General features: G+C 41.4%; 1 protein-coding gene across 2 annotated transcripts in view; it reads right to left on the bottom strand.

Annotated features, from left to right (window-relative positions):
• Positions 1 to 10,069: 10,069 nt before the first annotated feature.
• The window catches only part of RDH10 (retinol dehydrogenase 10), a 29,936-nt gene continuing 16,180 nt past the window's right edge, over positions 10,070 to 23,825 (bottom strand). For both annotated transcript variants that reach the window (XM_082753363.1, XM_082753364.1), the window contains exons 3-6: positions 19,414 to 19,512; positions 17,955 to 18,100; positions 17,470 to 17,601; positions 10,070 to 15,569 (exon numbers count right to left, since the gene is read on the bottom strand). In XM_082753363.1, the coding sequence (XP_082609489.1) occupies positions 15,446 to 15,569; positions 17,470 to 17,601; positions 17,955 to 18,100; positions 19,414 to 19,512 (501 nt within the window). In that variant the 3' untranslated portion in view covers positions 10,070 to 15,445. The remainder of the gene's footprint in view (positions 15,570 to 17,469; positions 17,602 to 17,954; positions 18,101 to 19,413; positions 19,513 to 23,825) is intronic.

The raw sequence follows: 23,825 nt of genomic DNA, 5'->3' as shown, positions 1-23,825 counted from the left end.
CCCCACCACCCCCGCCTGAATCACTGGCAGCAAACATAATGGCAAAGGGTGTCACATTCTTTTTACTGTAATCCTGTAAAGCAGACTGGGATATTTTCCGAGATTTCTTGTAAAGCTGGACTCAAGCAACTGTGCATGTACATGTGTGCACACCCAGTTGCCAGTAAATCATCTTAAACTCACACATTTGGAAAATTAATGGCTGATTTGGCTCTTTTCTTATAATTAAGTGTGTATTCAAATTATAATTGAAGATTTATTTCTTCAGGCTTCGTTCTTCAAAATGCTTTGTTAAATTTCCTACACTAACAGCACAGAAGTGTATCCCAGATAGCTGAAAGGCAAGAATTATAACTACCCACACCCCTATACACACATTTTTAAAAAGGCTTAGACTGACACAAGCCAGGAAATTCAGACTTCAGTCTCACATGGCCTTAATTCATACCTTTGAACACACAAACTCTTCTCTCTATAGGGTTATATTTTAAAAATAGCCAGTGGGACTTAACCCCAAAATTCTATGTAGCCTGGTTATATTGGCTCTTCCTTTCTCAGCTTTATCTTTTACAGCCTTTCTTGCTCATTTTTAAAAAAAGATAACACTTAGGAAAAGAGACTGGGAAAGGTTTAATTAGTTTTCTATAAGACTAGTGCTATTTTGGAAGCACTGGGGCATTTTTTTTTCATTTTAATATATCTTAAGCATGTGTATGTTTTATATGTTCATATGAACACAGTGAAAAATATTGTGAAAAACTTGGATCAGTGAAAAACTGATCCAAGGGCTCAACATTTAAGAAATGACAAAATTAATTGATTGAACTACATTGTTCCCTTCTCTTATGTATGTGTACAGGGAGATGGCTCCTCCTGGGTTGATCCCAGTTCAGTCTGTCCCTTGCCCTTATCAGCTCCCTCTGTCCTCCCTGTCCTCCTGTGTCCCTGTCACCCTGGCCAGCCAAGCTCAGTCCCCCAAAGCACTTGTCATAGCCTCTCACGCCTCTAACCCTAGACATACAAGGCACCCTATACATGCACAGATGTGCAGAGAGTATGGCTGATGTGCTGTAGCCATTTGTCAGGGAGCTGTGGACATCTGGTTGCCTGAGCTGATCAGTGTTCAGAAATTGGAAGATCTCTCATCACATGAAGGAAAAGGTGTACAGGTCTAGTGAGCCTTCAGCTAGGGAAAAAAAAAAAAAGAAAAAAAAAAAGAAAAACAAAACAAAACAAACAAACAAACAAAAACACACACACACACATTAAAAAAAAAAAAAAAAAAGAAATCAGAGGTGCAAGCCACTCTCCCAAGACACTTTGTCTGACAGGCATCAAAATGCACTTGCCAGCCCCCACAGGCTTGCTTTAAATGCTCCTAGGCCAAATGCTCTGCAAAAGCCCAAACCTCTGCAGCAATGTATTAGTCTCTGCCTGCAGGCTTCCTCCAGAGGAAGGGTGTTGTGGTGCCCTGGGAGGGTGGGGGGGGGGAAGGGGAGAGAGAGACACTGATCAGGTGGTGGAAGAGGCATCTGAAGAGAAAAGTGGGTCCTGGACAATGGCTGGGTCTTTCTTTTAGGAAACAAACCCAAAACATTTCACAGAATAACAGTATCACAGAATGGCTGAGGTGGGAAGGGACCTCTGTAGTCCATCTGATCCAACCTCAAGCAAGGCCTTACAGAGCTGCTTTACCAGGACCATGTCCAGGCAGCTTTTAAAGATCTCCAAGGAGGGAGACTCCTCAACCTCTCTGGGCAGCCTGTGCCACTTCAATTGAAGGAGGAAGCAGTGGTAGAAGCTATGCCTGCCCAGCACAAGAGAGGGCTTTTCCCAACACGCAGCTTCCCAGAGCCTTTCTGGTCTGAAGCTGGGCCAGAACAGAGGAAGGCTCTTGTTGGGCCAGCAAAGTGGCATGGACAGGACCATGGCTCTGCAGCCAAATGTTGTGGAGCTTGTCTGGAAAGCAGCTGCATTCTTCTCTCTTTTCCTTTTAAACTCAGTGATTATACAGTTTAAAAAATGCATGACCAAGGCTCCCCCAAAATGGGCTGCAGTGTCATGCCCCTTCCTATGCTGTCTGTGCAGTTCCTGCATTGCTGAACTTGTTCAGAAACATGATCCTGAGAAAAGCCTGGGGAGAGGCAGCATCCTGAGCAGAGCACTGGCTGACAGCATTGTGAAACAGGGAGCAACACGACTGTCACCTGCAGCCTGAGACCTCCGGGGAAAGCATAGTTTCTGACTTTTTTGTTGTAAGCAAACAGGATTGCCTCACAGAGACAGCTGACTCCATCTTTGGTTTCCCATGCAACACCTGCAGTTCCACAAGCTTGGCTAAAGTTTGGGTCAAAAAAAGGGTAACATTAATATAATCAAAAGTAATGTAATGAATTTAACCGAGTGAATGGTTTCTAAACAGCCCAAGGTCTTCTGGGCTGTGGACTGCTGGGATCCTGAACCTGAACGCTTGTCAGTCTTTTCCAGAAATACCAGCGAGCGTTAGAAAGGATATTGAGCATATCCTCACCGACAGCTTGACTGACCCTTTGTTCCCAGGTGCCTACAACAGCTTCCATCCACATGGAGACCTTTTGAGTGCCCTCAAAAGAGGTGCGTTAGGGCATCAGCTCTGGTCCCTCTCCCCCATTTCCCACGGAGGAATTGAGGGATCAGTGCTGAAGGCCATAGTCTGGACATTGACTACTGTACAGCTGAACATGAAGAGCTTGCAGGATTCGCACCCTGAAAAAAAACATGTCCTGATCATATCCTGACTATTCCCCCAACTCTGTATCATCTTTCCTACTTTGTCCAGCTCCTTAGGATGGACTTACGTTCCCAGCTCTGCTCACAGCTTCCTCCAGAGCTCTGCCAATTCCTTCCCACCAGTCTGCTCCTTAGTTTACATTTCTCAATAAAGATATTCTCCTTGACTGAAAGGATGTCCCCTCCTTCCTCAATCCCAAACCTTCTCATAAATCTCAAAAAAAAATGATGATAAAAAACAGCTTGTTGGTTATTCTCACTGTGTTGGCAGGTGGATCGGTCTACAGGAACAGGGAGTTTTCTGCCCTCATGCCAATGGAGGCTCAGTCTTGCATCCACCAGAGCCAGCAGTCTCCAAGACTACAGAATAAAAACATAAGTTCATCTAAAAAGCCTAGCAAATGAGACACTTTGTACAAATTTGGATAAGAGGCTTCTTTACACCATTTGTTTTGTGTGGGGTAGAGAGGCTGGGGAAGCTGTTTGCTTGCCTTTTGCCGGAGGCAGCATCAGTTGGCTGGGTTTAATGTGGTATCACTTATGGCAAATACATGCAAAACTGATGTGAGCAGTAAAAGAATTGCTTGCAATGTGGACAGATTTGACCAGAGTAAGATGCATGGTTTGGGTTCAGGGTACCAAATAAGAGAAGCTGAAAGCTTTGTGGTGTGCATGTCCATACACAGTCCCTTTCTCTACATACCAAACACTGTTAGCTGCATCATTTCAAAGTAAAGAAACTCAGTAAAATATTGTCAGAAGCAAATGGTATGTGTAGGAAATAACAGTTTTAAAACCTAAAATCTCTTTTCATTCTTTACTTCTAGTCCTTTCCAGTTTCAGCAGTTGCAAAGACCTTTCCTGACAAAAAGAAAGAAAAAAGCTTGAGCAGCAATTTGAGTGTACTCTTTGTGTAAGTCTCAAGCCTGAGCTCGAAAAATGTTTTCCTCTATCTTTGATTCAAGACACAAGCCTCTCAGTTCACTAACACAGCTCAGATCCTACAGGCTGTCACGTGGTTGGCTCCATAACCCTGGCAATTAGCTGAAGGATCTGTCCCAATGAACTATTTTTATTATCCTGCCTTTTTTTGTTGTTGTTTTGTTTATCTCCCAGTGGAGGAGCTTGCCAAACTCATTGATATACTTTTTGTGAATAAGCCACTGGGACACTGAGAGCACAGGTGCTCTGAAAGGTGTGCAGTGTTAGGTTACAGAATGGCTCTGATGTGATCTTTTGACTTTTGGGGCTTATTGTTAAAAGAAAAAAAAAAAAAAAAAAAAAAAAAGAAAAAGAAGCAGGAATTGACTACATTTCATTAGAGCTTTCAGTGCAGCAAACAAGCCAGAAGAATTTCTTAAGCCTATACACTAAAATTTGGAAATTTATGTGTAATATCAAACAGATTAAATGAATTGCATCACTCCCTGATTCAGCATATGCAGACCCTTACAGTTGAAGTTTCCCAGTCGATCCATCCTCTTCCCCCTAGTCGTAAATAAAGACAGGAGTGGAAGATTCCCTTCAAGTAAATTTATCTCTTTGACAGTCAAACAGGTGGCGAAGTTAATGCTAAGTCTCAAGAGAACTTGGTTGGTAAGAATGGCCCTGCAATAACTAACCACAATGATTTACAAGGGACTAAATTGCCAGATTAGGCCTTGATAATTTTTCAACTCTTGACTTCATTATTACCTTGTGGATCTGGATCTTACATCACCTCTAGGAATGCTGGGGATCAAATTAAAGTGGAAACACCTGGTTGAAAGTCAGTTCAAAATACAGATTTAAGAATGAGGGGGCTATTTTTGTGTGCTGGATCTGCTTTTTATGTGTGGTAGACAGCTATAAAATTTTGTTTCTCTGTGTTTGAACTTAATTTTCAAATGCCAGTCTGCCTTGTGTGTGTGCTTGCTAATAATCACTGCTCTTTGTAAACACACTCACTGCTTAGACATCCACAAATATGATCTGTGAGGCTGATTTAGTAGTTAAATGAAGTGTCCAAGTGAGGTAAACTGCAAACTCAAAGACCTAGACCACAATGAGAACCTGTGGTTTGATCTAACACAGCACAACTATCTCGGGAAGAAGGCAGAGGTACTCACGCAACAAGGATTTGTGAAGAAGCAAGATGATACTGTGGTTAAAATGACATGCAAACCTTTTTTAAGTGGCATGTGAGATCTAAATAATGTTTTTTACTAGGAATTTGTAGCCTTGAACAATAGTGAAGCACTCAGACTGTGATTTAATGACTGGAGACACAGTAATGCTTCATAGCACTGTTTGTGGACACTCTTTTGCAAGCCCTTATGCCTTCCTTCCCTTTGTATCTCAGCTCTTCTGCTGGGCCAGGGTGGCTGCAGCTGCAGCCTGGGCTCCAGGCTGGCTTATGCTGAGGCAGTCATTTAAGTGCTGGCACAGGACACACAAATCTGTAAGGCACAACAGCAGGACCCTTCTGCAGGACACCGGGTGGAAAGCCAGCAATTTGTCCAGGTCAAACTGCTGCCAGGCCATCTAGGAAGGTGGCTATTTATAGAGTAAATACATTAAAAAAAAAAAAAAAAAAAAAAAAGGAGGCACACATATGGTGGCTGTTTCAATAAGGAAAGCCTCCACCCTCCCAAGGAGTTCCATGGATTTTAATGGGAGCCTGCCACGGTGGCTTGGTGTGACAGATCTTGCCTAACAACCTCAATCCTTGAAAAGCAATCAGTTCAGCCCTGGTGGCAATCTGGAGCAGATGAACTTGGTCTGGAGCCATTCCTCGAGGGCAAGCATGGCTGAGAGCAGAGAAGGGCACAGCGTGCCATGCAGAGACCAGGGTACCTGTGAGGCTGGCAAGGGCTCATCATGGTGCTTCACCAGCTGATAAAGGCTTGTCCCCTTTAGTGGAGGAAGGTGAGGTTCCCCCACCTGCGGCTGCTTTCAGCTCAAGAAGGCTGCACGTGAGATTTGCTCCCACCTGGGGAGGCATCAAGGATTTCGGGAGCTTTTCGCCACATCCCTCATTAAGGACACATGGCACTTGCCCCCACCCCACCCCTGCCATCTGACTCATCCGTGCGAGTGCAAAATGCCAGCCTGGGTGTTTATTGTGTGCTGGGTGTGTCAGGAATATTTTTCTTGGCTCTTGCAAGGAAAGAGGGAGCCAAAGCAGACTCAGCCCACACAGCAGCACAGCCAGCCCTACCAAAGGTCTCAGCTCCACTCCAGGTTTGTAATGAAGTGGGAAACGGCTGTCCTTTGTCTTTCAGGGCAGAAGAAGACAATAGATATATCTGCTGCTGGAAAATCAGTTTAAATACTGGAAATTGGGTTGCTTAATAGCATAATCATGTATGTACACTCCTGTTCACATACCTAGATCCACCCCCTTCCTGCTTCCCTCCATTTTTTGGGGGGTGATGCTTGAAAGTTCCCAATATATGAAGGGAGAGAAGCGAGAGCAAGAAGGTGACAGTAACAAATAGCTCCGTTTTCCCCTCTCAGGACTGATGTGGTTGCCTAGGCAGGTCACCTCCTGGCCTCTCTGGGTCAGACCCCAGTGCCCCAGCAGGCAGAGGGGGCAAGTTTTCGGCACCTCGGCAGGTGAGAAACCTCAGAGTCCTGACCACAACACTGGGATTATCTTCAGGGAGTGGGACTTGAGGAAAAACTCCAGACAGTGACAGAACAGGAAGTTACAGCAGCTGTAGGAGCTGCAGTTAATGAATTTCCCTGTGGGGCTTTAGCTTTTGCTCTGCCTCGCTCCCTCTGGCCCAGAGTGCCGTATTAGTTTCTCCGCTTCCCAGCCATCCCAGTCCCACAAGCTGTTCTGTGTAAGAATTTTCAAGGCAGCAGATTGTGTTATGAGTCCCCAGTGAGGGAATAATTTTAGGTCCAATTCCAAATATTTAGTAACAAAGGCTCGGCTTCCCAAGGTGAATCCCAGGAACACTGACAGCATCTCCACATCTGATCATTCAAGCATCAGGAGGAAGACAAAAATGAAAATATGCGTTTTTGAGAAAACAAGAAACTTGGGTCTCACAAGCTCAAGGGTCATGGAATTTCATGTGCAGTTCTGCCCCTTCAGTAAAAAGGGGCTGCCTTGGCTGACCTGACTGTTCATATTAGATGCTCTAGGTCTTCAGAGAAGAACCTTCACAGGGGACTGCAAATATTTAAAATACCAAAAAGCCAGGGAAAGTTAAAAGTTGTATCTTGGAGACTCTGGGAACACGTACCTCCAGGTCTATTATACTTGCTCATTTTAGCTAAAATCTTGCCTCATTTCCAGGAAGGGAGAATTTGGGCAGAACTTTTCCTCCAGTCCCTGTCCCAGACCCAGCTCCAACACAAGACGGACAGTGACTTGACCAAAGTTACTACTGTTGTCTTTCAGTGAAGGTGAAATAAATTATTTTCTTGAGAAAACACCATCTCACCAACAGCCATGGCTTGTAAATTCTCTGCTTATGCATAAGGATTACATATTAAAACAGATTTCAAATTATTTTTAAAACATACTTGCAAAGCTTATAACCTTTTCATACACCTGGCATTACCGTAGAGAGCTTAGTTTGTTCCCCATTTTGTACATTTGCACATCTAGTACTGTTCTCTTTGTTTTACTTTGCTACATAAAATAAGGATGTGAGAGAATACTGTACCCAAACAGATAGGCTGAACTATCACTTGATCAATCTGAATTTTCATAATCGTCCAAGTACTCCTCAGAAATTACCAGTTTAGTCCTGGGAGTAACGAACTGCCTTATTTTGCACGTGCTAGAGGATGATGTATTATGTGAGCCACACGTTATTTTTACATGTCAGAACTGTTAGTTAAACAACCAGAGAAATGGTCACTTCTGTAAGTTCAGAAATAAAATATAGAGAGCACTTGTTTAAATGATTTTTATTTTGAGTCACTGCAAACAGAGAAAAGCTGGTATTTCTTATCAGGTTGTTTGGATTGTGGATACAAGTGAGAGATGAGAAAACCCATGTATCAGTGTTTTTTCTGGACCGTTCTAGTTTGTGATCCCTCCGCTGGAAGCCTCGGTTTCATCTGCCTCGTGCTTATTTCCCACAACTGCAAGCACTTGTTAGAGGAGAAGCTGGCAATCCTCAGCATTTCAAGCACTGCCGTTCACAGGCCAGCCCTGGGAAAGCTGAGGCCTTGAGGAAACACCGGTCCCTGGGAGATGTGTCCGCATTAGGGCTCCCACTGCTGCTACCAGAAGCAAGGTTGAATGAGGAGGAGCAACACAACAAGAGCTGGTGACGAAACCTCTGTGCAGACATCCACAAAAGCAAGAGCACTGGCACTAGGCTGATCTGAGATACTTCTGAGACCTTAATTCCACCCTTGCCTCCAATCTTGCTGTTGACATGACACTCCTCACCTTACATGCCAGAGGTTTAACTAGGCATGTGTTTCAAAAAAAAAAAAAAAAAAAAAAAAAAAAAGCTGGAAAGCTCAATATTCCTGGATGTCAGAGCGGCAGGGACGCACTCTGAAAACCTAACATCCTAATTACCCTGGCACGCGTCCGCCTGGCCATTAGCTGCTGACGTACATAAAGATCTAACTTGTGCAGAGAAACGTTTCTTCTAAACAGTGGCTCTAAATGCTCTTGCCTGGTAGAGGAATAGAACAAGTTCAAGCTAACTCTGCTTATCCACGGCTTAAGTGGCCGTGTCCCAATGAAAGTTTGTAATTATCTTCTAAGGGCTTGTTTAGATGTGACAGTTAATGTAGGGGAGAGCATGATAGGCATTCAACATGCGCTGGATGATCCTGAATAATTCCCAGCGCACAGACCTTCTTACCCCAGAGCCTTGTTCTTGTTTAAATTAAACTGGAACAGTTTATGCTGGTTGCAAAATAGAAGGGTACACACACACACACACACACACACACACACAAGCACACACTTAGGCGGAGTCATTCCAGAATAGCTTCTGAGCTGGGATGTTTGTGGATGAGCCCTGTACATGAGCTCAGGGCTATGGCTGGCTGCAGATGCCAGCAGAAGAGAGGGCTGGGTGTCAGCACAAGGCCAGGATGCTGTGCATGCACACACACTGCAACAGGAGCTGCTAACACAGGGTACTGAAGAGAAATCCCTAGAGCCACCTTAGCACCCCATTCCTCCTCCCCACTAAAAGCCTGGCCCTGGACACAGTGCCTGGCTTTGCTAACAGCTCAGCTTGAGCTGTTCCCCATGCCTCAGTGCCACAGCAGCTGTATCAGTAATGGGATTAGGAAAGAAAGGCTCCAGTTATCCTAGTGCCACAGATACTGGGATGGGCCTATTGAAGGCAGTTTGGTCAGGTTGTATGGGCAGGGCTGTACTTAAAAAGTTTGTTTCTGAAAAAAATGTTGCATCTCCTTGGTTAAAAGCTACAGTCGCCCAGTTTAGGGAGAGAAAAACAAACATCCTGCTGATCTAACATATGCACACACACACAAACACTTGATCGTGACTTCTGCACATTCATCACTTAGCTCAAAAGCTTTTTTTTTCTTTTTTTTTTTTTTTTCTCTTGTGGACAAAATGAATTGTTTGTGTATTGCCAGCAATAAGCAGCTAGATAAGTATGCAAGCTGGAATGTTATTTCTGAAGTTATTTTAAATATTTGGTTTGTCCACTTAAACTATGTTTAAATAAAGTTAGTATTAATTTCTTCATTTCTTTGATGGCACAATAAAGCCATTCTGTCTGCTACTACGTCAGCATTTAATGGCCAGGCTGGAGCATGGCAGGCTAATTAGGGTATCAGGTTTTGGGGTTTCCTGTAACTACATTTCTAACTTTGTCAGGAGCTGTCCCTAGACTTCCCAGCTTTTTTGCAAGGAAGAGGAGCAGCTGTGTGACTGAACACCTGGCATTTGGGGTTTGGAGCTTCCCGACAAAGTCATCCTTAAATCATCTGCCCTCATCAACCATTTCTGCCTGTTTTGGGGGCTGTGAGGAAAGTTTCTCTCTGTGATAGAAGATTTTATTTCCTGCTTGTGGAGTATGAACTTGGCAGCAATGGAAAAGTAAGTGAAGCCTCAAGTTTCTGTACTCAGAAAACTTAGGTTTAAAGCACCAGTGGACGGAAACAGACTCTGAGGCTAAGTACTTAATGGATTACCATTTATGTTATGATCATCTGGTTTGGTCGAATAAATGCTTAGGACTTGTTTACTCTGAGACACTGAGAAATATTAGGAATCATATTGAGAGGTTACGTTAACGCTTTTATAGGCATTAAACTCTTGTGCAGATGCATGCTTTCAGAACCATAGTGGCATAGTGGCCCACAATGTAATCCTTTTATTTATGTGCATCAGCTATACAGCTGTGGTTCCTCTGAATTTTCTCCCGTTCCTTGTGAAGAGATGGCATTTCAGAGTTCACTTACACACGAAGGCTACAACAGACTGTGGCAGTGTCTGAAAGCAGAGAACAATGGTTGCTCCTGAATTATTTATTCATCATTAAGTGAAAAGATATTGTTCCTGATCAGCTTACCTCACTGAGAGATCCTCTGCACAAGTTATATGATGTAAGCTAAGGTACACACTTATTTTGTGTTAACAATTCACCACCTGAACAGGCCTAACAGGGTGTGGGGGAAAGAACAATCTTTCCTACATTAGACATCCAACTTTGGTGCTCCAGGCTGCAACTAAATTAATACATAAAATAACCAACATGTACCTGGTATGAGAAATTACTAACACTGAAAGCAAAGATATTTAAAGCCTAAACTTGTCTTATCTCACTCCAATTACTTAATGGGTACAGCCAGTTTTAGAAGCCTGGTGACCCCATATTTCCCTTAAAGACTAGGGAATAGAAGAGAATGAAGACTCACTTTGAGAACAGCTCAGATTTTACAGACAAGCTTGCTCCCCCAGACACCTCTGTCACAGGGACAGAGGACAAGTTGACATTTATGGGCTCTTATTTAGCTATATAAATTTACGAGATTAATCCAGGTTCTATTGTCCATTGGGACTGTCCATATAGGAGGTTGATGCATTGAGATGTGAATTCAGATTACTGTAAATTTTATTCCTACATAGCCAAGACCTTAAGAGATGTTAGCTTATTTTCATAGCATGTCTACCAACCAGAATCAAGGCTCCTTTTTGTCTAGAAGAATCACAGCATCATAGAATGGCTTAGGCTGGAAGGGACCTCTGGAGGTCATCTGGTCCAACCCACCTGCTCAGGCAGGGATACATGGAGCTGGTTGCCCAACACCATGCCCAAGTAGTTTTTGAAGATCTCCAGTGGAGGAGACTCCACAACCTCTCTGGGCAACCTGTGCCAGTGCCCCATCACCCACACAGTGAAGAAGTGCTTCCTGGTGTTCAGAGGGGGCCTCCCGTGTTCCTGTTTGTGCCCACTGACTCTTGTCCTGACACTGGGCACCACTGAACATAGCCTGGCTCGAAGGAACTATTTGTGTAGACACTTCCATGGGAACTACATGGATAAATTCTCAAAGTGTAAGCCCAGGAGTAAGCTACCACAAGATAAGCCTGGTTATGAACACATTTTTTACATACCAGTTACACTGCAGAAACTGCCTGTACACATATACTTACCATGGGGCAAACATGAGGAAGTTTACTCCTTAGAGAGGGAAAAGGATTATCTCATACCTTCTGAGGTCTGGTTTAAACAGAACACGTGTAACCCCTTAAGGTACCATTCCTCTGACCAAGCCCAGATGATAGTATCTGAACTAGTCATAGAGACATCTTCTATAGTGAGAAAGAAGTAGCCATCTCCTGCATAGTGAAAGTGCCTGATCCCCAAGTAGGCACAACTCAAACAAGCCAACCCCTCTCTTCCCAGCCAAGTTCCTAACTCAGGTAGTGCCTACTTCTCTCTGCCTATTGCTCTCCACTGACTGTTAAGTCTACAGTGCCACTGTATTTGTGCTGCTAAGTGAAGGGTGTGATTTGTCCTGCTTACTAGGAAACACAATGCTATAGAATGATCTTCAAATACCTGGTTTACAAGGCTATAAACTTGGCATCATTAACATAGGTGCTTTTGGTGAAAATTTCAATGAGCTGCATATTCTACCTGGTTGTTACAGCAAGACAAAGACAGAAAGATACTAAGAGACATGCCATATTTGCTCCTCTAGGCTTAACAGTAAACTTTTGTGGCATTGTACTGCAGAATGAAGGAAAATGTTCCTGTGTCATTGCTTGTTACTTATTGTTACTTATGTCCTGGTTTCAGTTAGAACAGAGTTAATTTTCTTCCTAGTAGCTGGTAGAATGCTGTGTTTTGGCTCAGGATGAGAAGAGTGCTGATAACACCCCGATGTTTTAATTGTTGCAGAGCAGTGCTTATACCAAGCCAAGGACATCTCAGCTTCTTGCTCTGTCCTGCCAATGGGCAGGCTGGGGGTGCAGCAAGAGCTGGGAGGGGACAGAGCCAGGACAGGTGACCCAAACTAGCCAAAGGGGTATTCCATACCATCTGACGTCATGCTAAACGATATATAGGGGTGGCTAGCTGAGGGAGGGGGGCCGGACTGCTGGCTGGGCATCGGTCAGCGGGTGGTGAGCAATTGCATTGTGCATCACTTGTTTATACACATTATTATTAGTAGTACTATTATCATCATTGTATTATTATTATTATTTTCCTGTCTTATTAAACTGTCTTTATCTCAGCTCACGGGCTTCACTTTCCATTTCTCTCCCCCATCCCAGAGAGGGAGGGGGGAGGGTCAGCAAACGGCTGCGTGGTGTTTAGCTGCCGGCCAGGTTAAACCACGACAACTTGTATTAACTTAAAACCTTTACCTGAGCTATTTAAATTACATTGGCTTTGTGCTGAAGTAATAGTTTTATTGGTTGATTTGTTGTGCATAGGCAGAACCCCGAAGAGACACAATATTTCTCGTAATTTCTGATCCTAGCTTTAAAGGAAGCTCTCGGCATCATGTGGTATTTGCAGCAATTTAGGGCAATCTAAGTGGGGGAAGTCCCAGTTCCTACTCCATACTCAGTCACAAGCCTTCACTTCCTGCTCTGGCTAAGGCACCCATGCAACTGGAAAGCCACCACGTCAACAAGAACATCTTGGATGGGTGACTATCATTCTTACTGCTATTTAAGGCGTGGCTAGAGTTGTCAGAAATTCCAGGACTGTTTCTAAATCAGCTTCTCCATTTCAGGAAGAAGTAACATTTTGAATTTGTTTCTTTTGAGGCTTGAGTTGAATTTAAGCTGCTTACCATTCTGCAAGACATACCATCCATTTTGTTAAGTTCATAGTCATGGCTGTCTTCAAGGTATAAAATTAATCTCAGAGAACCTCCTTAATCAATTCAAGGCATCTGTTACCTCCTTTCTCTATATGTGTCTAATTGACTTTTGAATAGGAAATTCAAAGTTAAGGGTCTGAACCCTTTTAGAAACATGGTCACAGAGGGCTCCAGTCAAACAGTTCAAGAACAGAGATGAACCATATGTTCAGGAATGGTATTGAATTCACAGAAACATATTTGCTAATTAAAATAGAACCTTACGTGCCCTAAAATTTACTTCTTAAGCCAGTCTATTACCATCATAAAATGTCATGTTGCTTTACAGAAACTTTACAGAAACTTGATATTACTGGTCAGCTTTTCATTTCTCCATTTCCATCAGGCTAGTAAGTGTCTTGGGTATCAATATGTCAACTAGAAAAGCTGCTTCTTAGTCTGAGACAGCAATATAGATTAAGACATTCTAGAGGGGAAAAAAAAAAGTGCATTAAAATGATGCTGTGTAATGGAATGAAATTTGCTGTACTTACTCTTAGTGACTTTGCTGTAAGAACATGAAGTTAATGACTTCCCTAGGGTCAAATTAAGAGTCTTTTTCAAAAGAGCATGGAATTTGGAATAAGGGCTAATGTAAACAGTTTCTTCTACTTTGGACTATTCTCTAAACAAGGCTTAGTTAACAACACTATTCTCCATACAGATGTTGGATTTTTTTTTTTATTTTTTATGTTATATATATATTTGCAGTAATAACTGCAGTTGTAATGAAACTACATTTACTTTTTAAGGCATTAAAGCTGCATCCACACCAGACTATTTTGTGTAGATCTAAATGAAACTCTATAGAAAACCAAAATGGGTACTCTTCAGAAGCTCTTTGACCAGCTACTTTGTTGATGAGTTTAGAAATGATAGAAAACTGTCAGCTCCTAAAGCCTTATTTCACAGTGCTTATTGATCTACTTATGAGATTAGACTGTAAACCATGTAGTTGACAAAGTGGATACAGGAATTGAGCAATAAATATGTGAACAATGTTGATACTAAAGAGCTGGAGCAGGCAAAAGTAGTTTGAAGTAGTCTTTCAAGGAAGCATTCTAATCACTGCTTTAAGGAAAAGGTGGCTCACTTTAATAACCACACGCATTGGTCACTATTTAACAAGACATTCTAAAAAAGTAATCACAAATTGTCCAATAGTAGTTTACAAGTGGATGGTATACATTAAGATACAGAGGTAGAAGTTCACTTTTACAATGCTTCACTAATACAGGTTACCAAATTCAAGGCACAAAATTGTTCGCTTTACAAAAAATACTGTAAAAATGTCATTTGCTGTTCTACAATGTGAGTACAACTCAAAAAAATCTTTACACCCTTCTATACTCCACATGTAAAGTTGCATCAGGCATTATTCTATTCTTCCTTTGCTAATAGTTGGCATATGACCAGCAGTTACATAAACAGTTTGTATCTCAGCTGAGTTGCTTTGTCTTTTAGGCACAAGTCCAGTTATAGAAACTTAATACAACAGCTTCCTCAGGGGGTGGGAAAACTCTGTCAGAAGTATGAAGAAGTAGGAAGAAAAGAAATGTATAATCCATAACAACAGGTTGGATTCTGACATATGCAGAGGGAAACAGAAGAGAGCATATTTCAAATCAAGCAACTTGAAAAAAGTCAGTTTAAATCACTGACTGAACTCCTAGAAAGCCAGATGCCCAGTACAGGTTTGCTCAGAGTATTTCTGAGACATTCACTTGCCTTTGAATCGGCAGAGATTTACAAATTTATTTTTATCTTTGTTTAAATAGAACACACACAATTGCTACAAAAGAGAATTACACCACAATTTGGCCATGTGTCCTTTAGAGAGCTTGGGATAATATAGGAAGAGATGCATTCAGAAACTGAGAAACCGTCCTTGAATTTGTTAAAAGGTCATAAGTAGTAGCTTAAATCTCAAGATTTCCCTCCCTTCCCAAATACCATAGGGAAAAATGAACAGCTTCTGAAACATTGCATCTTCTAGTTGTAGACAGCTCTTATAAACCTTGGCAGGCTGAGGAAGAGATATCACACAGTGCATCCCTACAAGTAGTAGTATGACTAGTTTACTGTACATACAGTGATATTCTAAAGGACAATGGTGGCAGCTACATTGTAAATTCACTTTACCTATCACATTTTCCAAGTACTCTAGTCAGTTTTATTTACAGTATATTAAAAAAAAAGATTTTTAGAGTTCAATACACAGGTTTAGGACCCAAGAGAATGCCACAGTAAGATGTTGACATTTGCATCTCATAGATGCAAGTGTGCTTCACAATTTACTTATGTAACATTATCATATTCACCTAGAAATCTTAGTCCATCCAAACCAGTGTTAAATTCCATTTTTTGCTTCATTGTTGTTTGTAGCCTGTTTCCTTTGAGCAATGAAAGGGTACATACACTTGTCTGCTCCCAAAAACCGATACATGCATACAACTGCTTCAAAAGGCAGAATACTGCAAAAGAGAAGTTATAGAATTGTTAGAAGACAGTATAAAACAAAACCTCCAAGTATTATGTACTTGGTCTTCTTAAAAGCACCATAATAGCTATTGTGGGGGCTTCCTAAGAGTCTTAAAGGATTTTTATTTGCCAGGAATACTTACCGAGAAAGCTGAAATTCTAGAGAGTCCGAGCCATACAGGCAGGCAGAAAGGAAGAAGAAGCTATTTATTCACATGGCTCCAGATTAAGACTGTATGTTCTGCTGCTTCTTTAAAGGCTTGTTTTAAAGAGATGGGGGCAATTGCACCACAGAAAGCCTACTAAAACCAAAGTTTCTGCTCAAAGCAGCATCAACAGAAGTCACCAGGCATTTAGGATACTCTTTACTTTGGGATTAGTATTAGTTAATGCAATTCTTTGGTTATCAGGTTATCAGATGTCTAACAAGTTTTACATGTGTTCTAAACTCAGTCATCCATCCTCAAAGAGAGGTCTGAAGCAAAGAAAGCAATTTCCTTTTTGCCCCCAACAGATAAAATTCCAAGAGTACATGATGAATAGCTGGCTATGGACCCTCCCCCTTTCCTCCATCCACAAAATATTCCTTTTATTTTAAGGGTGTTACTCAGGAGCTCTAGTGAAGGACTAAGATGGGCTTTCCTCAGCCCCTGGAAACAGTGACAGACACTCAATTCAGTGGAAAGCAACACATAGAATCTAGGCATTAGGAGAAAGAATCACTGAAGTAGATGTCGCTGGTACAGGTGTCTTCGCTGGCAGTAGTACTGCTTGTGCAGTAGCCACTGGAGGGCCTTTGATCTGAATGCTGCTGCCTGGGGCATGGATTATGCAGGAACTTTGATCTCCCTGTTGGAAGCTAAAGTGTTGAATGCAAGACAACCCAAAGGGCCTTTGATGTCACTGCTGCTGCAGAAGGCACTGCTTCTAGCACTGAAGCACCCTCTGAGCATCTGGCTAAAGCAGCTAGCTCTTAAAGACAGTAATAGTGATCTCAATTCACTGACAGAAGGGACACATACATACTCTCTTCCAGGAAAGATGTGAGCAGTCAAGGCCTCTAGTCTTTGGTGATCATGTCCACCAGGAGGGACTTAAAGCAGAGGAGAACAACTGCTTGTAAGTAGAATAAAAATCACCAGGACACTCAGTTTCAAACATCCCTTGCAGAAGGCCAGTAAGACAACACTATATTTTAAAGGTTCCTCCTACACACTAAAGATTAAAAAAACAACAACAAAACAAACAAAAAATAAAACACCAAAACAGAAACAGAAGAACCTGTACAGTTGTGAAACTGTTTTCTCTAAACTAGTAAATTATGTTGAAACAGTGGAATTGAGCCAACTCCTGTATTACCCTGAATCATTGAAATGGAAGCCTAGTTAAAGATTAAGCGGAGTTCCCATCCAAAACCTGTACTGTTTTAAGGCAAAGGAGATAATTCCATTAATTATCCTTTCCTACAGCTCTGCAAATTGGTTCTGAATGTGCAGATTTGCAGCTTGTCTACCATATCACTGTAAGTCCTAGGAGATCTGCAGGCAGAGCTACAGGATCCTTTACTCTAAACTTCCTCATTCCTAAAGAGGAGTCCACAAAATGGAAGAAAAGTCTGTTGAGGAGAAAAGGAATCTAAGGAGGATGGAAGATAGCAGAAAGGCAAAGCCAGGACGAATAATAATACGTAAGATCTCAGTTTTATGGAGCTTTCCATTAAAAAACCTACAGTTGTGCAAGCCAAGAAAGAGACAGGAATTATGACAAAAGAGCACCTATGGCCACCCCTATGTGGGTAGGAGGGCATTTATATCTAGGAAGTGGACATGCTCACATATTCCACCAGCATTCTGTTGCTTGTATTACCAACAAACTGGCATTTCAGATATTTACCTTTTCATGAAGGTGACCATATACATTAGGCGAGGCGTGCAAATCATCGGCTGGTCTGTAAGGATAGCTCTCATAGCCTGCTTCACACAGTATTCTGGCTTCAAGGGCGGAAGGAAAGGCTCGATTTCTTTTCTGAAATATTTGATTAAGATTGATTAAGAATATATGTAAAGGACTGCCAACCTTAGAGAAGCCCATTAAGCCACTTTTTTTTGGAATGCCTCAACAATGTTAAAGGCTTCAATTTTTGTGTTCACTATTCAGTTACAACAACTTGCCAAAAGGCAAAACTTGTGCTAAGAACAACAAGACAAAAGAAAATCATTGAATTCAGAAGTCTTTTTCTGGAGTTGGGATTACAGATTCCATTAACATATATTAAAACAGACAATATTTATTTTAATATTCTTATGGTAACAAAGTTAAATTACCTTCAAGTATATTTTGCAACACTACATACACAGGAAAAAAATTTTTACGCTCACCTGATCCTGCACCCCCTGAACATTCCTGTATCAACAAGATAAGGGCAGACTAAAGTTGTTTTGATTCCGTCCTTTTCAGCAGCCTTCAATTCATGGCTCAAAGACTCGTGAAAACCTACAGCTCCAAATTTGCTGGCACAATAATCCTGTGTTGGCAATGATTGAGGCAAAAAAAGGCAACTTAAAAAGGACAGATATGAATCGTGTTTAAAGCCAAAACATATTTGATGTGATTCTGCACAGATTTACAAAGCAACAACAAAAGACACCCACTGAATATAGCATAACAAACTCATTTATCACTTCACTTTTAAGGCAATTAGCACAGAACTATGAAAGCAGGAAAGCTGAACGTAGGAGGAGATTACCTGGGATTCAAGTCTTTGAATCAGGCAGGCTCATATGGCAAGTTGCTCTGATTACCAGTTTGCTTAATATTAAATGCTGGAACAAAGGACTAAGAAACTAAATGCTACCTAGGGTCAGATTTGAAGAAGCTTGAATATTTGGCAGGGCATAGGTGTAGAAATCTAAAATGTTTTATTTTTTGTTAGTTTCAAGAGGAGGTATAATGGATATTTGAGTGTATACGCTTAATTTTCAGAAAATTTTATAGCTTGCTTATCTCATAAAAGTAATAAAAACTGCGGAGACAGCAGTAACATTTAATTTTCAGTTGGATGTGTCCACCTCTGCTGGTCATCACACCCACAGTCTAGGAAATTCTTTCAAGAATTCTCAAGACAACAAATACTCTAAAAACAAATACTCTAAAAAAGCTTTTATTTACACCAGCTTAATTCATTTCTATTAAGAAACACAGCAGGTTAAGATCCTGGATTGAGCCTAAGCCATATGCAAAGAAGCCTACATCTATCTTATGGGGTAATATGACTGTCATTCCATTAGACTCATTAACTTGTTTTCACTAATTGAATACTTTTTGTTCCCATTTGCATTTGTGCTAATGACCCCAAATGCAAGCTAATATGCTCTAATCCTTACTTAGTTTTATGTACCACAAAGATTACAGAAACTGTTGTCCTCAAATGGCTGCTAGCAACTAGATGACCTAACACATAACTTGGAGCCTAGTGAACCAGGTGATCCATATGTTCTGGAAGGAAGGCAGGCAGCCGTTTCCTCACAGAAACAGGAAACAAGAAACATTATTTTTGAAAATCCTTGCCTTTGGCTTCAGGCTTAGCACTACAGTTCTTGCCAGGAATAGGTAGATGGACACTTTTCAGGTTACTAAAAATCACCAGGTTGTTCAAAGATAATTCAGCATTCTGAAGTCGTTAGCTGTCCTAGGCTTTCATTAGGCACTGTAGATCCCACACACATGGAGCTGTTTGGTGATGTGGTAATGAGCACCATAACTCCCAAATATCTTTGGAAGATCTGACTTCATCTTATGCTGCTAACACCAAATAAATAAATAAATAGTCTAACAAACCTCCACTCCAGCAGTACTGAACAGTCCCAAGGAACTTGCAACCGTCACGATGTGCCCATGATTCATTTCCAGCATCTTGGGAAGGAATGCTTTAGTTGTCTATGAAATAAAAAACAAAACAAAGAAACACCATGAACATACTACATTAGCTACAGGTGTTCAAAACCTTTATCTCAGTTTGTTATCAAGAATTTAGAAGATCACTGTACAGGTTTTGAACTTCTGAATTTTTCAAAAATACCAAGAGTATCTACAGCATGTTTGTGATTTCAAACAGCAAGGCAGCAAGGATTATATCTTCAGAAATCCTAAGATTGAAGGATCAATTGGGCTCAGACATGTTTATTTTTCTGCAAGAGACTAGTTATCAGAAAGAGATAATTTGCCCCTAAAATGGAAGTCACTTTTTTCTTTTTTTTTTTTAAGACAGAAAAAGGAATGCAAACTGTTTAATTATGCCATCCATTACATCTATGTTAAGATCAGTGCCAATTACCGGTTCTAATTATTGACAGCATATTTTGTCAGTTAGATATGCTTGGTATTAACCACTTACCAACTTTTACAATAAAGAAGTAGTTACATTTTACAATAAAGAAGTACTGGAGACAGAGGTTTTGCTAATGTTACCTTTTCCACATAAAATACACTGAAGATGTAATAGTTTAAACCGCTTTCCATCTTTGTTAGTATCCATAAGCATTGCTCTAACTAAAACTAGATGGACACTTCTATTATTAATTCCATATTTTAAAAGGGTTTCAAAGATAAAACAAATTCAAGTGTCAAGATGAAATTATGAATGATTTTAACCACCAATCTTTATGCTTTGATTATCTCAATGTTTGTTTTAGTTTAAACAACCAAATCAGAGCTAACACCTTTAAAAAATTAAGTGATAAATTGAAGGCAGTTGCTAGAAGATCACCTTTCTTAGAATACCTAGCTGTCATCTGTTTTCTGAAGCTGACTCAATCCTTTCTTTTTAAAAACCAAATAGAGGAACATAGATGCTAGAGAACAATTCAGTAGTAAAATCATTTGTTTAGTTATGATTTACTTTGGCTTGTAGATTATCAGCATACTACACTAGATTACTTTTAAACTGCCAAAGAACTTCAAACAATGCTTGTTAATCACAAATGTGTCTAGTTAATACATAAATCTCGTGGCAGAGCTATTATTCTAACTCTCTCGGAACCACAAATGCTTCGTCCTTCCAGAAACCAGGCCTTCCCATCTAATTTGGATCCAAACCCAAAGCAGGCAAATGCCCCTGAAGTATTTGCTGCTTGCTTAATTGTTGGTCTGAATCGTGTCAGCTGCATTGTTAAAAAGACGTGCAAGCTACAGCTGAATCCATCTAATTCCATTCTTATGCTGTCTGCATTTTCCAATCACAGACGTCAGGACAGTTTTGCTCTAATGATTTTCACATGTTCTTGTACAACGTTTTTGCCTGCAGGTGTTAAATGACTAATCCAGACCTCCTAACACCACACAAAAGACTGTTTTCACTGGACAGCTGGCAGATGATAGAAGATTAACAGACCTCCTGACTCCTTGCCTTTTCTACTGTTGATTCATATAACTCCTAGATTCTGTCATAACCGCATAATGAAGCTAATTATAAAAAATAATCTGAGAGCAAACCGCCTTGCATTTGTTTCTTTCCTCGTGGCAGGGATCATTAAACCTCTTATACAGAGCCTTGGAAAAGAATTTAGTTCACTTGTTAAACTAATCTGTGCCAGGCACACGAAGTTTCAGCCTCTCTTCCCGGGTTGCGTGGCAACACAGCTTAGCCATCCCGGGGCAGCACAGTCTGAAAAAGGTAAGAGCAAAGAGGCAAAACTTCGCTTTGCTCAACTTTTACAGCACATCGTTCCTCTGCAGCCTGCGTTACACCCCCCGACACTGACCAGCCTGCGTTGGCCCAGATCTTCTGCACCATCCTCATTAGAGAGCCGTGCTCCCAGCTCAGTCCTGCTAACAATTTACTCCCCTCCAGAGCATTAGTCAGCTCCCTCGGCAGTTTCCACTTACGTCTCAGTTATCTGTCCACATCGCATTGGAATGACTGATTGCCACCCCACACTGCCAGAAAGCTTGATAATGCAGGCTGAAGCTCTGGCTGCAAAGAACAGTAAGTACAGAAAGGATGGGCCACTTGCCTTGGAGTTTGTCTCTTTAGAAGGTGGGGGGGGGAGAAAGAAGGAAAAGCAGCAGTAACAGGTTTTTTTCCCCACCACTTCCAAAGCACAGATCGTTGTTTTCTTCCATTAAACAAACAGCAGGAAAGTGCACGAAGCTTCTTTGGGCTGTTTTTCTATCATCTTCACTATAACACTGCCTTTACTCCTTCTCCCCTCTTTTTTTTTTTGGAGGGAGGGAGGAAAATATGTTGTTCTACAACTGTGCCCATAAATACCTGTACTTACCTATGGCTAAAGATGACCAGAACTTTCACAGGCATAGATATAGACATGGGAAATAATCAAAACAACTGCAGAGCAGTAAATCTCAGGAAGCATACTCTTAACTGTGCAACGCCCCTTCAAGGGAGCATAATGATTACAGAGCCTGAATTTTCAGAGGTTGTGACTAAAGTCACCCGTTTTCAGTCAAGAGCAAACTGGCACATGACGAATGAACTCTGTTAAGGACCTTTGGGGTGATGTCTTCAGAACCAAATAACTTCCAGCAGCAGAACTATGGTCACTTCATGCAACTCATCTCTTCAGAGGCCCTTTACAGCTGCAAAGGAAAAAACGCAGCCACTCTGCTCTGTGGACAATTAGCAATTCATGGAAATCTTCGCATGAAACTTCTCTGTTCTGAAGCAGCCCATTCAGAGCAGGGCCCTGTACTTTGTCATGGGACATTATCCTGCTAATCCAGTTAAAACCTGAAGCTAAGGCAGCCTATAAAGATAGTTGCACTATCTTACGTACAAAACTTAGCAGCCAACTATGAACGTCTCAGCTAAATGGATGACAGAGAAAGTCTTTGCTGCCATCCTCCAGCCATCTGCTACAGCTGGGAGCCAGTACTTAAAAAACAAGCGCTGTAAGAGGCAGACACACCCTATCGGGGGACACATTTCCAGTCTCAGAGTAAAGGCTTGCCCACTGCTCCTCCCAGCCTCCTCTGGCTGGGAAAAACAATCCCAAAGTGAAGTTATTCTCTTTCGTGGTATAAGCAATCCCCAAATAAATCAGTGTTCTTACTGAGCTCCTGGCACAGCCCCCTTCCTTGATCAAAGCAGCTTCCTCCATACTCTGGTCCCCAGTTTTTCTGCCTGTTACATAAACCAGACCAACCTAGTTTCTTGTCTCTAGTTTCTTTCGGCTACAGCTACATCTGCCTACCAGACCTGGAGTCTTCTGCGTGCTTGCTGTGCTGCTCAGAAACTAGTTAAGAGTTCGACTGGTTCAGGGGCAAGATGCCTCCTGGGTGGCCTTCCCATCTGGCGTTTGTCTGAACAGGTAGCACGGCCCACATTAGTCTTCCGAGGTGATGCATGGACCTGCTAATCCTCCACAGAAAAAAAGTATTATAAGATGCCAAGCAAGAAATGTGGTATTGTCCATGGCATTAGAGGTCATGAACCAGGCCCCAGAATAATTCAAATCGACTCAAGTGATTTAATCAAGCTATCTGCCTTCGGGTTTGATCCCTTAATTTTGGTTTTACCTTTCACAGCTGCAGAGGAAGACATTTAACTAAAACATTTAAGTACTTAAAGTCAGTACGTAGGTCTTTTATTAATGACAAACGTCACACGCTTTTTAACACTGAGGAGAAAACAGTGAGTATAGTAAATGAAAGGAATTGTGAAAAATCAGGAAGGATATGAGTGTTTAACATCAAGAAATTGAAGTTAAGCATCCTCTTTATTCAGAATTAGCTCTTTATCTCCCCCCCCCACACACACAAAAACAATAAGCATGGTACAAATATGTCATTTCTAACCCGTGTTTCAGGTTAGATAAAGCAGGTAGGTTAGATAGACAGGACATATGAAGCAGTTCTGAATAGAGAGCAGAGCTATTTTTTTGAGGTCTGATCTTTAAGTTTTGTGGAGCCTAAAGACCAATTCCAAACCTTCTAAGCAATTTCCTCCATGCCTCTGAATATACCAGTAAGAACAAACAGTTCCCAGTAGCTGTAACCAAACGTATTTCATACGCACACAGCTTTAATGACTTATTTCTCATAAGTGTGAAACTGAACAAGCGTTTACATGTCACTTCATAGCTTTCATAATCTGTTCTCAACATTTTGGTTTACGGCAAATTAACTTCTAACAGTCTAGCACTTCTTCCCTCCCCTTCCCCAAATTCTTCCGTTCCATTCTTAATGAAACAAAACTCAAAAGATTGTGCAACACAAAGAACAGCACAGCTGCA

Source organism: Aythya marila, assembly GCF_965140915.1.
Source record: "Aythya marila genome assembly, chromosome: 2".
Classification (NCBI taxonomy): domain Eukaryota; kingdom Metazoa; phylum Chordata; class Aves; order Anseriformes; family Anatidae; genus Aythya; species Aythya marila.
The sequence above is the reverse complement of the archived record's forward strand: the minus strand, read 5'-3'. Positions and strand labels throughout refer to the sequence as shown.